Source organism: Anolis carolinensis, unplaced genomic scaffold, assembly GCF_035594765.1.
Source record: "Anolis carolinensis isolate JA03-04 unplaced genomic scaffold, rAnoCar3.1.pri scaffold_11, whole genome shotgun sequence".
NCBI classification, from domain to species: domain Eukaryota; kingdom Metazoa; phylum Chordata; class Lepidosauria; order Squamata; family Dactyloidae; genus Anolis; species Anolis carolinensis.
The window spans coordinates 23,492,799-23,509,651 of record NW_026943822.1 but is presented as its reverse complement, the minus strand read 5'-3'; the positions used below and the strand labels follow the sequence as shown (position 1 = coordinate 23,509,651).

Genomic DNA, 16,853 nt, shown 5'->3' with positions numbered 1-16,853 from the left:
ATACACCTGAAGATAATTTTATTCCACATTTTAAATAATTCCATGCATGAAACCAAGTTTGTGTACATTGAACTATCAGAAAGCAATGATGCCACTGTTTCAGATACCCATTTGAACAATGTTGGTTTGGAGGTATTTGAGATTTATGGATAGGGATGTTTAATTTGTTTATATCCATTCCTAATAGTGGTAGCAATACTTAGGTGATCACTGGTGCCGGCAGTGGGGATTTCGGTGTCAATGAGGTGATGAATCCAATTTGTGGTATAGTCTGAATTTCAAAAGAATGATCTGATACATTGTTGTTGTGTGCCTTCACGTTGTTTCTGACCTATGGTGTCCACAAGATGACCTTCTGATGGAGTTTTCTATGTAAGAGTTGTTTCAAAGAGATTTGTCATTGTTGTGACTCAGCTGGAGTCTCAGAGTGACTCTGATGGGGATTGTGGGATTCAGGTTCCAGATGTTCAAGATGATGGGATTCAGGTTCAGGATGACTCTGAGGGGAATTATGGGATTCAGGTTCAGAATGTCCCTGCTGTGAAAGATGAGGAGCAGGGAGGCATTCCCATGGCAGGGAATGGTGTTGATGATACTGGAGATGATACCGAAGCTAGCCAGGTGCAAAGGGAGGACAGCTCCCAGTCAGATAGCATGCAGACAGAGGCTGCTGCTAACGAGCTGTCTGGCCTTGATGAAACGGAATCTCTGGATCGAGTTGGCTGTTTGGAATTTCAGGTTCTCAGGAGTGTTAGAATAGCAAACAAGAAAGAGGTCAGAGGCCAAAGGAATGCGTTCATACTATGCAGGGAATATTAAAGGGTGTGCTGAGAGAGAAACCTTTGTCAAAAGCAACATCTTGTTTTGAGTCAAGGAGCAAGCTCTTGCTTTCCTGGATTACCTTTGTCATGCATTCATGAAACCTTGTTTTATGCTTAATGTTTTCTTCGAGTATTCGTTATAGCTTTGGTTTTGCAACAATCTTTTGGATCTTTACTTTTGCCTTTTGAGAACTATTTATTTCCTATTTCCTAATAAACTACAGAAGACTTCAACCTGTGTACAGCCTGGTGTGTCCAGCAAGGTGAAACTAACCTGAGGTGCGACAGTCATTGCCTCTCTCTGAGGATGAAAGAGTGTGACTTGCCCAAGGCCATCCACCGGATTTCATGGCTGAGCAGGAGTTCAAACCCTAGTCGTCAGACTAGTTTCCCAACACTCAAACTCTCCATGACCAAGGAGAGACTTAAATCCTGTTCTCCCAAATTGTAATCCATCTATCAAACCACTACATTATGTAGACTGATCCCTGTCCAATGTGCTGAACCTCTTTCTAAAATAAAGTTCAGCACCTAGGAAAGCTCCTTGGGTTCTGGGAAAGCATTCACAATAGGGTTATGCACGACTCAAAAAACCTGCTTTATTTGACTTAATTTTTTTTTTTGGAAATTTTGCATACCTCTAGTTCTAATTCATACAGCTGGTTTCATAGAGGGCTTTTATTCATTGTAAGTCCATCATCAGGCGAAAGATCACCTATCCCAATCGTACTACTTGGTGTGTCCTCAATACTCTTAACTGAGGTCTCCATGTCCAGGAGGAGACTCAAACCTTAGTTTCCAGAGTTGTAACCCAAGGCTCGAACTACTACACGACACTGACTCATACTTCCTTGCTCTCCGCATCCCTCTCCCTTGTAAGTTTCAACATGACTCTTCCCAACTACCTAAGAAGTTATGTGACTCTGAATAAAATGTACTTCCTCTTTTATTTTTTAAATACTCTATTCTTCAGAATGAATCAGATTTTTGCCCCGAAAAGAAGAATGTGTGTGTTTCCACTGCAATGTCACTACAAAGATGAGCCCAAAGGAAATTGCCCTTTGCTTGCATTTGTTTTGGTTTAAATAGTTTATGGGTTTGTTTTTTTTCCCACCCCCGGGTCCCGAAATGAAGTGACTCTGTTCTCCTTCCTTTTTGGAGACATAAAGCTGCCCGTGTAGCTTTAGCTAGTTTTAATCAAGTTTATTACCTGTTCTACAAGGCTTTCACCTCATAAAGCTGACAAGGAGGGGATGAAACGGCCATGATGAGAAGATCTCTCGTTGGCACATCCATCGAGCCCAAATGGAAAATATTTAAGAGGATGAAGCACAGATTCTTTCCCCGCAAGATATCTGATTGGAAACACTTGAAAAACAGCCTGGGATTATGGAGAAGGAGGGAAAGAGAAAGGAAACATATCATGCTTTCGGGTCGGACTTGCTTGAGTATTAGGAAATGGCATCAAGATGCTCTGAAGGATATTTCTTCTTTGTCTTCGAGGTTTTGAAGATAATTGACTGAAATGGACTGCTATTCTGGTTAAAACATGGGAAATTAAGTTTTAAATCTAGTTAGTAGATCCACTGCATCAATGGGATTGACCTAAGTGCCAAATTAAGCATTTAATGGATGGTTTGATGGGTCTCATCTTTGCTGTTGTCATTGCGTCCTTTAGGTTGACTCTTTGTGCCACAGTCTATGAAATTTGAAATAAACCAATGTGGCAAAAAAACTTTGTCTCATAGGATCTGCATCCTGTCTGAGATACTAATTCATAGTACTGTGTTTGTAATAAATACATCCAATATCTCTGTCATACAAGAATGGAGCACCATATCTTTGGATTTCCGCCTAGACCTTCGTATCTCTACAGTGGTTGAGCTTCATGTTCTGCTGGTCTTGAGCCAGTTCTTGAAAACCAAGTCTCTTTCCCACATTGATCTCACTCCTCACCTTGCTTGCCTCATCTGTCATACATCCCATCACATCTGGGAGGCATCGCTTTATGAAATAATGATGGGAGGATCTTCCTTCTTAGCCATTTATTGGCCAGCTGCTTCCATTTAAATGATTGCACTCAACATGAGGAATTTAGCTTAGACATGTCTTCTCCACTTCCAGTGCAAAGCCACGGTTGATTGAAAAATGGCTACTAATCACACCTTTTACTGTCTGTTTTTTGGGATTGGTTTTTCAACAGAAAATAGAAATAAAAGAGAAACATCTACTCAGCGGTGTCCCACAAAGTCTGTCAGTGTAGGAAGTTTGAAAGATAGTGAAGGTGGGGAAAATCCCAATCTCCTGCAGCCAAAGCTTTAAAGATTTGTTGTTTTGGGCCACAATTTAACATGCCTGTGGTGCCTGGGGAGCTGAATCCAAAAAGGTAAGGATTCAAAGAAGGATTTACTTCCATTTTTAATATTGTTGAGCCAATTGGTTCCTCTTGATGGCTGTAGAAGGTTGTCTTACTCCCTCAGCCTTGATTCACCTTGCTCTAGCACACAAACTCCAAAACAGGTTTGAGTCTTTGTAGTTTATTAAAGAAAGATAGTAAAAAGTTCTTCCAAAGTAAAAGGTAAAGCATCAAAAGTCAGTTACAAATATAGTCTTGAGATATAAGTCCAGAGCTTACCAGGAATAAACAATGTCCAAAGGAAACATGGCAAAATCCAAGAAACAAGGATACATGAACTGCAAGATAATCCAAAGCCCAGCAGGAACTAGAGCTTGCTTCTCTGGTTGCGAGGAAGTTGCTTTCACAATAGCTCTTCCCTAAAGCACCCCTTTTATCACATCACTCTTTGCAGCACATGAAAGCATTTCTTTGCCCTCCCACCTCCCCCTGTCTGTTTGCAATCCTTACACTAGGCCGCATTCTCAATTCCAACCGCTCAGCCCTATCTAAGGAGCCCATACCATCAAGGTCAATTTGCTCATTAACTCGCTGAGATTCATTAGTAAGCTGGAAATCTTCCAACCTCCCATCCTCCATCCTCAAGTCAGTGTGCACCTGGCTGGCTTCACTGGGTTCAGGGTCATCAACTCCAACCCTACCTGTGGGAACCTGAACTTGTACTCTCTGTTCCTCATCTTTCAAGGCTACAGGCCTTTCGGGGATATTTTGAACCTGAATCTCTCTTTCCTCATCAAAATCGATTCTAGATTCAATCTGAGTCACAACGCTAGCTGTCTTTGGGTGACTCAGTATGTTCTCTACTAATGGGTTCCTTCAGCTTCTTACCCTTGACTTTGGCCGTTTTCATTGAGTCATAGAGTTGGAAGAGACCCCAAGGTCTACCCAGTCCATTTCCCATGCAGGGATATGCATTCCAAGCTCCCCTGACAGATGGCCATCCAGCCTCTGTTGAAAAACCTCCAAAGAAGGAGACTTCACCGTGCTGACATGGTCACCCAACATCCATAGGAGAAGAAATTGAACCTTGGTCTCCTAACTAAGGTTTCCCAAGGAAGAATATTGCAGTAAGCACAGCAAAGTCAAATCAAATAAAACCAAGTTGGAATCTATCCCAAAACAATACTGCATCATAAACAGCTCCTGCTAAGCTTGGGACCATGTGTGTTTGTGGCACAACGGCATGCTGTTGAAAGGCTATATATATATATATATATATATATACACACACTAGCTGTGCCCGGCCACGTGTTGCGTGGTTAAAAATTATTGTGGAATTTTTATTTGACGTTATTTGTATTTTTAATTAATTTTATTGTAACTTATCTTTTTTATTTATTATATTTTATTATTTTGTTGTATTATTTTTAGTTATTTTGTTATAATATTTTATTGTATTAATTTTTTAGTGTTTTTTATTATTTTTATTGTATTATTTGTATTTATTTTATTTTTTATTCTTTTATTAACACTGGGCTGCTAGATCAAGTGGGTGGAGCTTAGCCTTCTAACTGGCAGCAAATGGATAAAAACAATTATTTCTCTCCCTCTAATTAGGACTTTATTTTTCTTTTATTTTTGTTGTCGGAACCTAGGGGCAAGGGTGGTGGGTTGTGTTGCCAAATTTCTAGGTTCTGGGGTTTGTAATTTTGTTGTTTAGTGGGAGGAACAGACACCATTACTCCTATATATATATACTAGCTGTGCCCAGCCATGCGTTGCTGTGGCATAGTGGTGGTGGTATTGGTTAAAAATTGTTGTGTAATTTTTATTTGACGTTATTTGCAATTTTTTATTAATTTATTGTAAGTTATATTTTTATTTATTATATTTTATTATTTTGTTGTATTATTTTTAGTTATTTTGTTATAGTATTTTCTTGTATTACTTTTAGTTATTTTCTGTTATTATAGTATTTTATTGTATTAATTTTTAGTGTTTTTTATTATTTTTTATTGGGTTGCTAGGAGACCAAGTGGGCGGAAATTAGCCTTCTAACTGGCAGCAATTGGATAAAAGCAATTATTCCTCTTTCTCTAATTAGGACTTTATTTTGTTGTATCAACCTAGAGGCATGGATGATGGGTTGTGTTGTCAAATTTCGAGGTTGGGGGGCCTGTAGTTTTGTTGTTTAGTGGGTCGCCGTGATGCCATCACTCATATGGAAGCGAAGGCAGGGCTGAGCCAGCACACATCTGTAAAGCAGTTCTCTCTGGATATGTTGGACAAACAAGTCCCATCATCCTCCAGTTAGAGAGTCATGGGATCTGTAGTTCATCATATGTAGAAAGCACCCATTTGGAGGAACAGCCACTACTTCCCGTTGCTCTTTGCTTCTCTTGTTTTGTCCTTCTGGCCCCGTACCTCCCTGGATGAAAACCTCCACAAATCTTGTTGCCAGCTGTGGTGATGCCAATCCTGACACTTCGAAATTGGACTCCATCAACACACCGCCCGCCCGTTATTGCCGCTCCCGATCCGGTGCCACTAGATCAGCGAAAGCAAACGCGTGTCACTTTGCATTACGCAGCCCGGCGTCGCGGGCGCGCTTGTTCCAACATCCCCGCTCCGCACTGGAATGCTCACATCTGCTTTCCATTTGTGGGACCGGCACTCCATCTCCGCCAAGGCCTGGCTGGAGCCCCATCCCATTGTGTACATTGCCTGAAATCCCTGTGAAGCCCACCGCTGGCTCTTTGCGTCCAGATCGCCCCTGGGTTTTCTTTGGGAGATTTCGCTGAAATCAAATTTGGCAACTCCAGTCTTGAACCGTTTCTGTAGAGGGAACCTGTGTCTTATAAAGACTTGGGTTTTGTATCGTTTTTGTGGCAGGGTGGGCAACATGTTGCAGGCTGTATTTGAGAATCTGAAGGATGTTTGGCATGCGGCATGACTTTTACAAAATCCTCGCTGTAAATAAAAAAAAACATATTTTGGAAGGGACAGATGTTCATGGCAGCCTGGTTCGACTTTTGGAACAGCTGTAAATCTCCTCTCATTCAGTACATAAGTGAAATGCATTCAGGGTACGCATGTGGTGCTCTATCTTCCAATCATAACATAACTAATTGATTAATTGATTAAATTGTCTAACCAATGGGATCTTGATCAGTCAGAAACCAACTACAGTAGAGTTCCGGTTATTCAACATTAACGGGTGGGCCGAATGTCGAATAACCAGATCTGACGGATAATAGGGAGGCCCTATTATCTGGCAAGCTGGCTGAAGGAAGCGCCCTGTGCACATTGCTAGGTAGCTTGCTATCTACCTAGCAACATGCACGGGCGCCTTCCTAAGCCGAGTGCTCGCCCCTTGGGAGGTGCCTGTGCGCGTTGCTAGGTAGCTTGCTATCTACCTAGCAACATGCACAGGCGCCTTCCTAAGCCGAGTGCTCGCCCCTTGGGAGGTGCCTGTGCGCGTTGCTAGGTAGCTTGCTATCTACCTAGCAACATGCACGGGCGCTTTCCTAAGCTGAGTGCTCGCCCCTTGGGAGGTGCCTGTGCGCGTTGCTAGGTAGCTTGCTATCTACCTAGCAACATGCACGGGCGCTTTCCTAAGCCGAGTGCTCGCCCCTTGGGAGGTGCCTGTGCGCGTTGCTAGGTAGCTTGCTATCTACCTAGCAACATGCACGGGCGCTTTCCTAAGCTGAGTGCTCGCCCCTTGGGAGGTGCCTGTGCGCGTTGCTAGGTAGCTTGCTATCTACCTAGCAACATGCACGGGCGCTTTCCTAAGCCGAGTGCTCGCCCCTTGGGAGGTGCCTGTGCGCGTTGCTAGGTAGCTTACTATCTACCTAGCAACATGCACGGGCGCTTTCCTAAGCTGAGTGCTCGCCCCTTGGGAGGTGCCTGTGCGCGTTGCTAGGTAGCTTGCTATCTACCTAGCAACATGCACGGGCGCTTTCCTAAGCCAAGTGCTCGCCCCTTGGGAGGTGCCTGTGCGCGTTGCTAGGTAGCTTACTATCTACCTAGCAACGTGCACAGGCGCCTCCCAAGGGGCCTGGCACATCGGATAATACGGAGTGTCGGTTAACCGGAAGTCGGTTAACCGGAACTCAACTGTATTTCTTTGTGTCTGTAATATATGTAGTATTTATTGGTAATTGAGGGGGTTTCAACAGAGCTGTTTGGAAGAGACCCCCAAAACTGGAGAGCCCACCAATCTCCTAGCTTGGGACCATTCCAGTTAAAGCAGTATCAATCTGGAAAAAACCCATGCAGTCTACATACCACTCCTGGTAGGGTTGAGTCTGGACTATCCCAAACCACGTGACTTGATTGAAACCAATTCTGATGCTGGTCTGCCTTGTCTTTGTTGTTCTTCCCAGACCATCGGCTGCGATGACTATCTCGGCTCGGACAAGGTGGTGGACAAATGCGGCATCTGCGGAGGGGACAACACAGCTTGCAAAGTGGTCTCCGGGGTCTTCAAACACACTCTGACCAACCTTGGCTACCACAAAATTGTCGAAATTCCAGAGGGGGCCACAAAGATCAACATCACCGAGATGTCCAAGAGCAACAACTACTTAGGTGAGTTGTGTTCCTTTCCCAAAAGAACCTTGATTTGTGACATAGCTGGACCTGATTCACCTTTGATCATGCTTGCTTGGCCCCCAAGCACAAGGTTCTTCCATTTTATTATTATTATTTATTCACTTTATTTTCACCCTGCCTTTCTCATGATATAGGGACTCATGGGCATCATATAATCATAGGTGGTCACTCATGGCCAAGTATGATTGTCTTGCAAAATCTTGGTGGTGGGTTCATAAATGATCGTGAAGACAGGAGAGAATACTTCTGGAACATGGCCAGACAGCCCGGAAAACATACAACAACCCTGGAATTGTAGTTTGTTGGGACACAAAGCAGACAAGATTTTGTACAACTCCATAACCCCATACCATTGAGCCATGGAAGTTCAAGAGATGTCAAGTGGCCTTCATTGCTCAGTGTTGATAAACCCTAAATGATCGCCTTCCAGATATGTCAAGATCTCTTTCAAGTTTTTGACTTATGATCCTTACGTATTGGTTCAGCAGGGTGTCACAAAGCTAGGCAGGGCTGTGGTTTATTTTCCCCACAGAAGTGGAAAGAACGTTGTGTTTTGGCCGCTGCGTGTTGCTCCAACTGCAACACTCGCTTTGTTTTCACTACCTCTTCTTGTTCAGGAGGAGATTGGACGTGATGTTTTTAATCCGGTTAGGAGTTTGTGGTTTGTTTGATCTTGGCGTATTTGTAGGTTATATTGTTAGTTTTGGACTGGCATTGACAACGTCCTAACCCTCCCAAAGGGTGGAGTAAGGATTTCAAGACAGGCTCAGGGAGACGTGACCCCCTTCTGCAAACACACATGGCAACCTGTCTAGAATATTTTGCATGCGGATTTGGGTGTCTAGCATTAACGTCTGATTAAACGCCTGAGACAACACCATGGAACATTTCCAACCCATGCTTCATTAGCTGTAAATAGACCATAAAATTAATATACAGGAATGTCCCAACGCAACGCTAAATCCATCTCCTAGTCTGGCCAACTTGGACTCGTTGAGGAGCAGAATGTATATTTAAGACCTGAAATTGGAGACTTTGAAAAGAAGCATTGGGAGACTGGCTCACGTTTTGCGTTGGGATGCATAACCGCGCAACTGCGTAATGTACATAACAGAGCTGCAGGGCTTTTCAAAAATGTGCGTGGGATACAAGGTCAGGTTTTGTGATGTAATGATGTAATGTGTAAGGATTGCAAGAGAGCCATTTGTTGTTTGTCTCTGAATTGATAACTAACGTATGGCAATCCTAAGGAGAGTTGGGGGGTTTGGGGGGCAAGATTTGTTCAGAAAGCGTTTATCATTTCCTTCCTCTGAAATTGAGACAATATGATGTGTCTGTGGTCACCCATTGGTTTCCCATTGGGTTCACATTGGGTTCTCATTGGTTTTCCATTGGGTTCCCATTGGTTTCCCATTGGTTTCCCATTGGGTTCCCATTGGGTTCTAATTGAGTTCCCATTGAGTTCGCATTGGTTTCCCATTGGTTTCCCATTGGGTTCTCATTGGGTTCTCATTGGGTTCTCATTGGGTTCCCATTGGTTTCCCATTGGTTTCCCATTGGGTTCTCATTGGTTTCCCATTGGGTTCCCATTGGTTTCCCGTTGGGTTCCCCTTGGGTTCTCGTTGGGTTCCCATTGGGTTCTCATTGGGTTCCCATTGGATTCTCATTGGGTTCCCATTGGGTTCTCGTTGGGTTCTCATTGGTTTCCCATTGGGTTCCCATTGGGTTCCTTGATTTCTCAGAGTCCTAGAGTACAACTACACTGCATAATTGATGGTCTTTGATACCACTTGAACTCCCATGGCTTATTTACTCAAGGGATTTGTATTGGTGATTAGAAGAGCAGGCTGAACATTTTGCAAAACTACAACTTCCATTTTTCCATAGCATTGGGATATGACAGTGAAAGTGGTGCCAAACTGCATTCATTCTGTAGTGTAGGTGTCCCAATAATATTTAGTGTAGGTGTCCCTATTATTATTATTATTATTATTATTATTATTATTATTATTATTATTATTATATTTTATTTCTTACTTGCCTCTCCTCATGACTCAGGGATAGACATATAAACATTGTAAAAATTCTATAAACAAACATATCACATTTAGTCCAACCCTCAAACCTTTCTACCTCCTCAATGTGCTAATATCTCCCCTAAATCTGCCATTTGGTTTTAAACTAATCTAGGAAAAGTTACAATTTACAGGATCCCTCAGCCAGCATGGCCATGTATCCTAATTCACAGTAGACAGAAGTCTCTATCAATTACAAGTGCTGTTTGTGAGCTGAGATTTGAACTTTTTAGTCACCAACTATTCCGAGCTTTCGTTCAACCAGTCCTTCTTACAATCTGTTGTTCATTCAAAGACCTTCCCCTAAAGACTTTACAATGTGTCTGGACGCAAGCCCAACCCATTTGGACTCTGCAATGAGTAATTGGGACACCGTTCTATTCTGGAGCACTTCAGTGGCCTAGAGGGAGTCTGGAAGAAAGCCGTTCTTGACTTGCTTTGGCAAAGAAGAGCCCTCTTTTCATGGTTTGGATTAAGTTCTGGCAGGAGGCATCCCACATGGCCATGCGGTTGAAGTGGAGTACATTACTTTGCAAGAACATTAGCTCCAAGAGAGGCTTTCATACTATTGAGTTCTGCTTCTTCTCCTTCCTTGTCTTCTTCTTCCTCCTCCTCACATTCTTCCTCCTTCTCATCTTCTTCCTCTTCATCCTCCTCCTCCTCATCATCTTCTTCCTCTTCGTCCTCCTCCTCTTCTTCCTCCTCCTCTTATTCTTCCTCCTTCTCAACTTCTTCCTTTTCGTCCTCCTCCTCATCTTCTTTCTCTTCTTCCTCCTCCTCTTTTTCCTCCTCCTTCACATCTTCTTTCTCTTCGTCCTCCTCCTCCTCCTCATCATCTTCTTCCTCTTCATCCTCCTCCTCTTCTTCCTCCTCCTCTTATTCTTCCTCCTTCTCATCTTCTTCCTCTTCATCCTCCTCCTCCTCATCATCATCATCTTCTTCCTCTTCGTCCTCCTCTTCTTCCTCCTCCTCTTATTCTTCCTCCTTCTCAACTTCTTCCTCTTCATCCTCCTCCTCATCTTCTTTCTCTTCTTCCACCTCCTCTTTTTCCTCCTCCTTCTCATCTTCTTTCTCTTCGTCCTCCTCCTCCTCTTCTTTCTCTTCCTTCTCATTTTCCTCTTCGTCCTTCTTCTTCCGCCTCCTAGTCTTCTTCCTCTTTGTCCTCCTCGTCTTCTTCTTCTCCTCCTTTTCCTCTCCTCCTTCCTCCTCTGCCTCTTCTTCTACTATCTCCTCATTCATTTCCTTCCATCATGGTGGAAGAGAGACACAAGTGTGGAGGAACTCTTGTTGAAGCAAAGGTGTGAAGGGAACATGGATGGACTTAGGACGAGGAAAGCACTTCTGAGCTTCAGAGATCTTTCCTGGAGCTCTCCTGCTTTTTGCTCTTATTCTCATCGTTTTGTGAGGCATCGGTTGATGTTTTTCAGCACAGGGGAGGTTTTTCTTGCAAATGTGCCCTCTGATTTTGTTGGCTTGCCTGCAGAGGTGACCACTGTTGCATCAGCTGGTTTGAGTTTCTTTGGACAAATTGGTTTAGGTTCTTCCAGCTTGGAATCGTCGGGGCTCTTGCTGTGCTAAAGGGAAGGAGTTAAATGGTAGAAGGGAGCGCAAAGGCTAAGGAAAATAAAGGATGCAAAGAATGATGGGGCCATTTTATTACAGTCAAAGGGTGCCACGTAAAATATAAAATGTATCATGATATTACTATGTAATGAATGCCATAACTCATAGGTTTTGCCGAGCTACCCAGTGATCAAGGGAAAAGCAGTGGCAGGATTTGGTCAACGTCTCATTCATCTGACAACTGTAGTTGGAGAGAAGCAAAAGAAAAGAAAATGTATTCATTTGGGATTCCTTCCTTCCCTTCTTTTGGTGAATAGGAATGATTAAAACACCAAGAATATCACTGTGAAAGGATCATTGTAGGAGGGATGCTCAATGGTGTCCACTTTTCTGCATTGTAGAAAGAATCAACTCCAGTTCTAAATGGGGAGATGTTTTGTTAAGCAAGGGATTTGCTTCTATGGGATGGTGTCAAGTCATCTATCCCAGGCCACATCCCTTATTTATTCATTTATTCATTACAATATTTATATCCCGCCCTTCTCACCCAATAGGCGACTCAGGGCAGCTTACAATAAAACACATATATAAAATTGTACAATACATTGTGAATCAATTTAAAAAGTTATTAAATTACATCAGACACCTTCAACACCTATGGTCATTTCTTCTCCCTTCTCCGTCCCCTCACTGCTGTTGGATCTCAAGAATGGATTCAGAAATGATGTCCGTATCTTCTTTAGGGAACAAGGCCCCATTCTTCTTGAACCAAGGTTTCAAACAAACTTTCTTCACATCTCTTTTGAGGACATCGCCAACAAAACTGCATCTTGATGCAACCAAAGCAATGGACGCTGGAAGCTCTGATGTTGGTGGGACGTTGAATCCACTCTGGATTTCAGTTTGAACATTAAAGGCTTGTGTTGTGACTCAGCTGGAGTCTCAGAGTGATTCTGATGGGGCTTGTGGGGATTGTGGGATTCAGGTTCCAGGTGTTCAAGATGATGGGATTCAGGTTCAAGATGACGCTGATGGGAATTATGGGATTCAGGTTCAGAGTGTCCCTGCTGTGAGAGATGAGGAGGCATTCCAATGGCAGGGAATGGTGTTGATGATACTGGAGATGATACTGAAGCTAGCCAGGTGCAAATTGACTCAGGAAGGGAGGACAGCTCTCAGTTAGATAGCATGCAGACAGAGGCTGCTGCTAATGAGCTGTCTGGCCTTGACGAGGAATTTTTAGATCGAGCTGGCCGTTTGGAATTCTGGGTTTGCTGCAGTGTTAGAATAGCAAACAAAAAAGAGGTCAAAGGCCAAAGAAATGTGTTCATGGTATGCAGAGAATATTAAAAGGGTGTACTGAGAGAGAAATCTTTGTCAAAAGCAACGTCTCGTTTGAGGCAAGAAGTAGCTCTTGCTTTCTTAGATTATCTTGCAGCTTTGTGTATGGGACTTTGTCATGCATTAATGGAACCTTGTTTTATGCCTAATGTTTTCTTGGATTATTCCTTATAGCCTTGGTTTTGCAACAATCTTTTGGAACTTTACTTTTGCTTTTTAAGAACTATTTATTTCCTATTAAACTACAAAAGACTTCAACCTGTGTACAGCCTGGTGTATTTAGCAAGGTGAAGCTAACCTGAGGTGCGACAGCTTCTGAAATGTATCCCCAAGATAGACCCAGGACTTTGAGTTGCTCCTATCAGGTATGACGAAAACTTGGAGTGGATACTGCTGGTGTCCACCATCCAGCTCTTACCTTTCACCAAAAGCCAAATCTAACTGCTACCATCACCAGCTTCTGGATGGTGACATGGAATTGGAAACAAATCCTCACTCTTTCCACCATGGCTTTGTTTTGCAACATTTAGTACAACCATCTTAACACGTCCATCAGTTGTGAGAATGGAGGATGGTGACAATGATGGTGGTGATTTTTTATCCCCCTTCCATATCGAAATTATGTTTGGTTAAGGCTACCAGTAGCCTACTTTCTCTAGGACCCAGAAGCAATTCCTCAGTAATTCCTAGATCTGTACATTTCTTGCTCTTTTGTCTGCCGCACTTGTTTTCACTGGTTGCTTTCCAGCCACTCAACCATTTGTGTCCTTTGCTCTTTTCGGTAAGAGTAGGTACGTCGGAGGGGTGTTTCATATGCTTCCAATTTAGCGGTCGAGATCAAGCAGGTTAGAGCTTGAAATAGAATGTTTAGTTGAGCTCTGGGGCGGCAACGGTTGCAATGGAGGGCACCCACCCATTAGCAATAGGAATAGCATTTCAGAAAGGCTGTTTATCATCTATATTATTTTATCATCTATATCTTGAGTTTTGACAGCTTGTTGGTGTGTCGTGGCTGTGATACATCTTGAGAGAGCAAAGGAGGCTTCCAACACAAATTCTCTGGAGAATGGAACATGCAGAGGCGTTACGCTGAAGGCCAAGACAATATAATGGTCACAGTTGACTTAACCATAGTTATTAGAGCTGTCCAACAATGAGGTCAACCCAATACGATGGAGTATTTTCTCCTTGAGTGTGCAAGCATGAGAAACCACATCAGTGTCAAAGAGGCAAGCCGGAGATGACACTAAATAAGGAACAGCTGTAAGAGAGAGGAGATCCAACACCACCTTCTTTCTAATACGTAGTGGGACTTATCTGTCTTGAAGTCGCAGGGGCAAGTAACAGTTTTGCTCCATGGTCCTTCTTATAAGGTCTACTGGAGATGGCTGGTTTTGTCAGAGGCCTCCTGCTTGTGTTGGAATAGGGAATATGAAATGTGTGGGTTGGACTGGATGGGCCTTGTGGTCTCTTCCAACTCTATGATTCTAAGACGATAGGGTTTAGTCTAATGAGATCAACTCTTAGAGGTCTAAGGTTGTGGTGACCTTAAGAGAAACCTATCAGATAGATCAGGGGTCCCCAAACTAAGACCCGTTGACCTGGCCCCTGTCCTAAACTTTAGACTTAGGGTTGACCTAAGCCTACCTGGTCTTTGGAGGTCTCTTTGTTTACTTATGGCCTCATGAGATCATCTAGATGGTCTTTGAAGGTCTCATTGCTTAGCTACGGCCTTATGAGACCATCTAGATGGCTTTTGGGGGTCGCTTTCGTTACCTATGGTCCTATGAGACCGTCTAGATGGCCTTTGAGGGTCCCTTTCCTTACCTATGGTCTTCTGATGGCCTGATGAGATCATCTAGTTGGCCTTTGAGGGTCCCTTTCCTTACCTATGGTCTAATGAGACCATCTAGATGGTTTTTGGAGGTCTCTTTGCTCACCTATGGTCTTATGAGATCGTCTAGATCAGGGGTCCCAAACTAAGGCCCATGGGCCTCCAAGGCCATTGACCTGGCCTCTGTCCTAAACTTTAGACATAGGGTTGACCTAAGTCTGAAATGACTTGAAGGCACACAACAACAACCATCCTAATTTTGGAGTATTTCATCCTAGTCCAGCCCCACAACAGTCTGAGGGACTGTGAATCGGCCCTCCACCTAAAAAGTTTTAGGACCCCAGAGATAGAGTGTGACATGCCTACGTCACCCAGTTGGTTTTCATGGCCAAGCAAAGGATTTGAACCCTGGTCTCCAGAGCCGAAGTCCAACACTTGAACCACTACACCATGGTGGTTTCACAACTTGGACAATGTTCCCTCTGAAAGTATCCCCCCCCCCCACGTGCTTTGCCATGCTCCTTATGAAGTATGTAGGGAAGCACATGGGCCATTATGTGTCGCTCTTCGCTCTCCGCCTGTTCCTTAAGAAGTTTCTGGCACTACTCATGGAAGTTATTAAAAGATCGGTTTTCTCAGACTTCCTTTGGTTCTTGTGTGACATTTAATAATGCGAGCCTATTTGTTTTAAGTTTGAACCTGTCACTGCTGGCGCGTTGGTTTCCCAAGAAGAAAATGACTGCTTTTATTATCTCTGTTTGAGAATGCCACATTTTATTACTGCAGAAGGGCAGAACGCTTGGCAAAAGCACACAAAAAGTGTCGCATCTTGTGTGGGGATCAAGCCGACTCCTTTTTATGAGCTCCACAAGTGGATTCGGGACTTTTCTTCCAAAACACGAGCTAAGGAGGAAGAGAATAATGTTCCAACACTTGGAAGGAAATTTGAGATATATGACTAACATAGATTCAAGCAAAACAATATTACTCAGCGTATGTTTTGATTTAGGGAAGGTCTGAATCTGTAGCTAATCTTGCCTTTATATTTGTGAATAAATACTATTACATTAGAGTGAGACTAGTAAGAAGAGTCAGAGGCTATATTGGTATCCTAATTCACACATCAAGAGATCCCCAGATGATCATTGGGCAGAAGATGGTATGGTTGGCAAGCTAATAATACTAATAATAGTATTATTAGTATTATTAGCTTATAATTTTATTTCTTACTTGCCTCCCCTTGTGGCTTGAGGCAGGTCACAACATAGTCAAAACTCAAAGACATTGTATTAAATGTTTCTGTAAATGGTAAGAATGGAAAGAATACAGTAGAGTCTCACTTATCCAACATTCGCTTATCCAACATTCTGGATTATCCAACACATTTTTGTAGTCAATGTTTTCAATCCATCGTGATATTTTGGTGCTAAATTCGTAAATACAGTAATTACTACGTAGCATTACTGCATATTGAACTACCTTTTCTGCCAAATTTGTTGTATAACATGATGTTTTGGTGCTTAATTTGTAAAATCATAACCTAATTTGATGTTTAATAGGCTTCTTCTTCATTATCCAATATATTCACTTATTATTATATTATTATATTATTATATCCCAATATATTCTCCTTATTATCCAATATATTCACTTATCCAACATTCTGCCGGCCCATTTATATTGGATAAGTGAGACTCTACTATATTCAAAAATAGTAAAAATTTTCTGCACAGATTATTCTGTTTTCTGTGCAGAAAAAATATTTTTTTCTGCATCAAAATGTTATTCTGCTTTATTTTAGGTAGAATATGTAGAATAACATTTTGATGCAGAAGAAATATTTTTTCTGCACAGAAAATAATTTGTGCAGAAAATGTTTTTTCTGCATATATTATTCTGTGCAGAATTTTCACAGAACAGAACAGACATTCATGATATTTCTGTGCAGAATAAATCTCAAATTGCAAATAGTCTTTTGAAGGGGAGAGGAAAACGCTGGAATTCATTGTCGCTTCCTTTTAGGAAGAGAGTGAGTGGAGAATTACATCCCCGTAGTATAGTTTATACAAGTTATTCATTTGAACTACAACTCCCAGGAACTCTGTACAGGTAGTGGTCCCATTGGCAAGCATGTTTGGGTATCCCGAAAGTATTTCTTTTCTGAACTCTGAAAATAGAAACTAAGAAGGAAATAAAGAAGTAATATTATGCAGAAGAAGTGGTGGTATTTAGCGCCTCTGTTTTCCATG

General features: G+C 42.5%; 1 protein-coding gene across 5 annotated transcripts in view; it reads left to right on the top strand.

The window, feature by feature from the left end:
- The window catches only part of thsd4 (thrombospondin type 1 domain containing 4), a 217,034-nt gene that overhangs the window by 157,115 nt on the left and 43,066 nt on the right, over positions 1–16,853 (top strand). For all 5 annotated transcript variants that reach the window (XM_062963309.1, XM_062963311.1, XM_062963310.1 and 2 more), the window contains one exon: positions 7,563–7,767. In XM_062963309.1, coding sequence (XP_062819379.1) covers positions 7,563–7,767 — 205 coding nt within the window. The remainder of the gene's footprint in view (positions 1–7,562; positions 7,768–16,853) is intronic.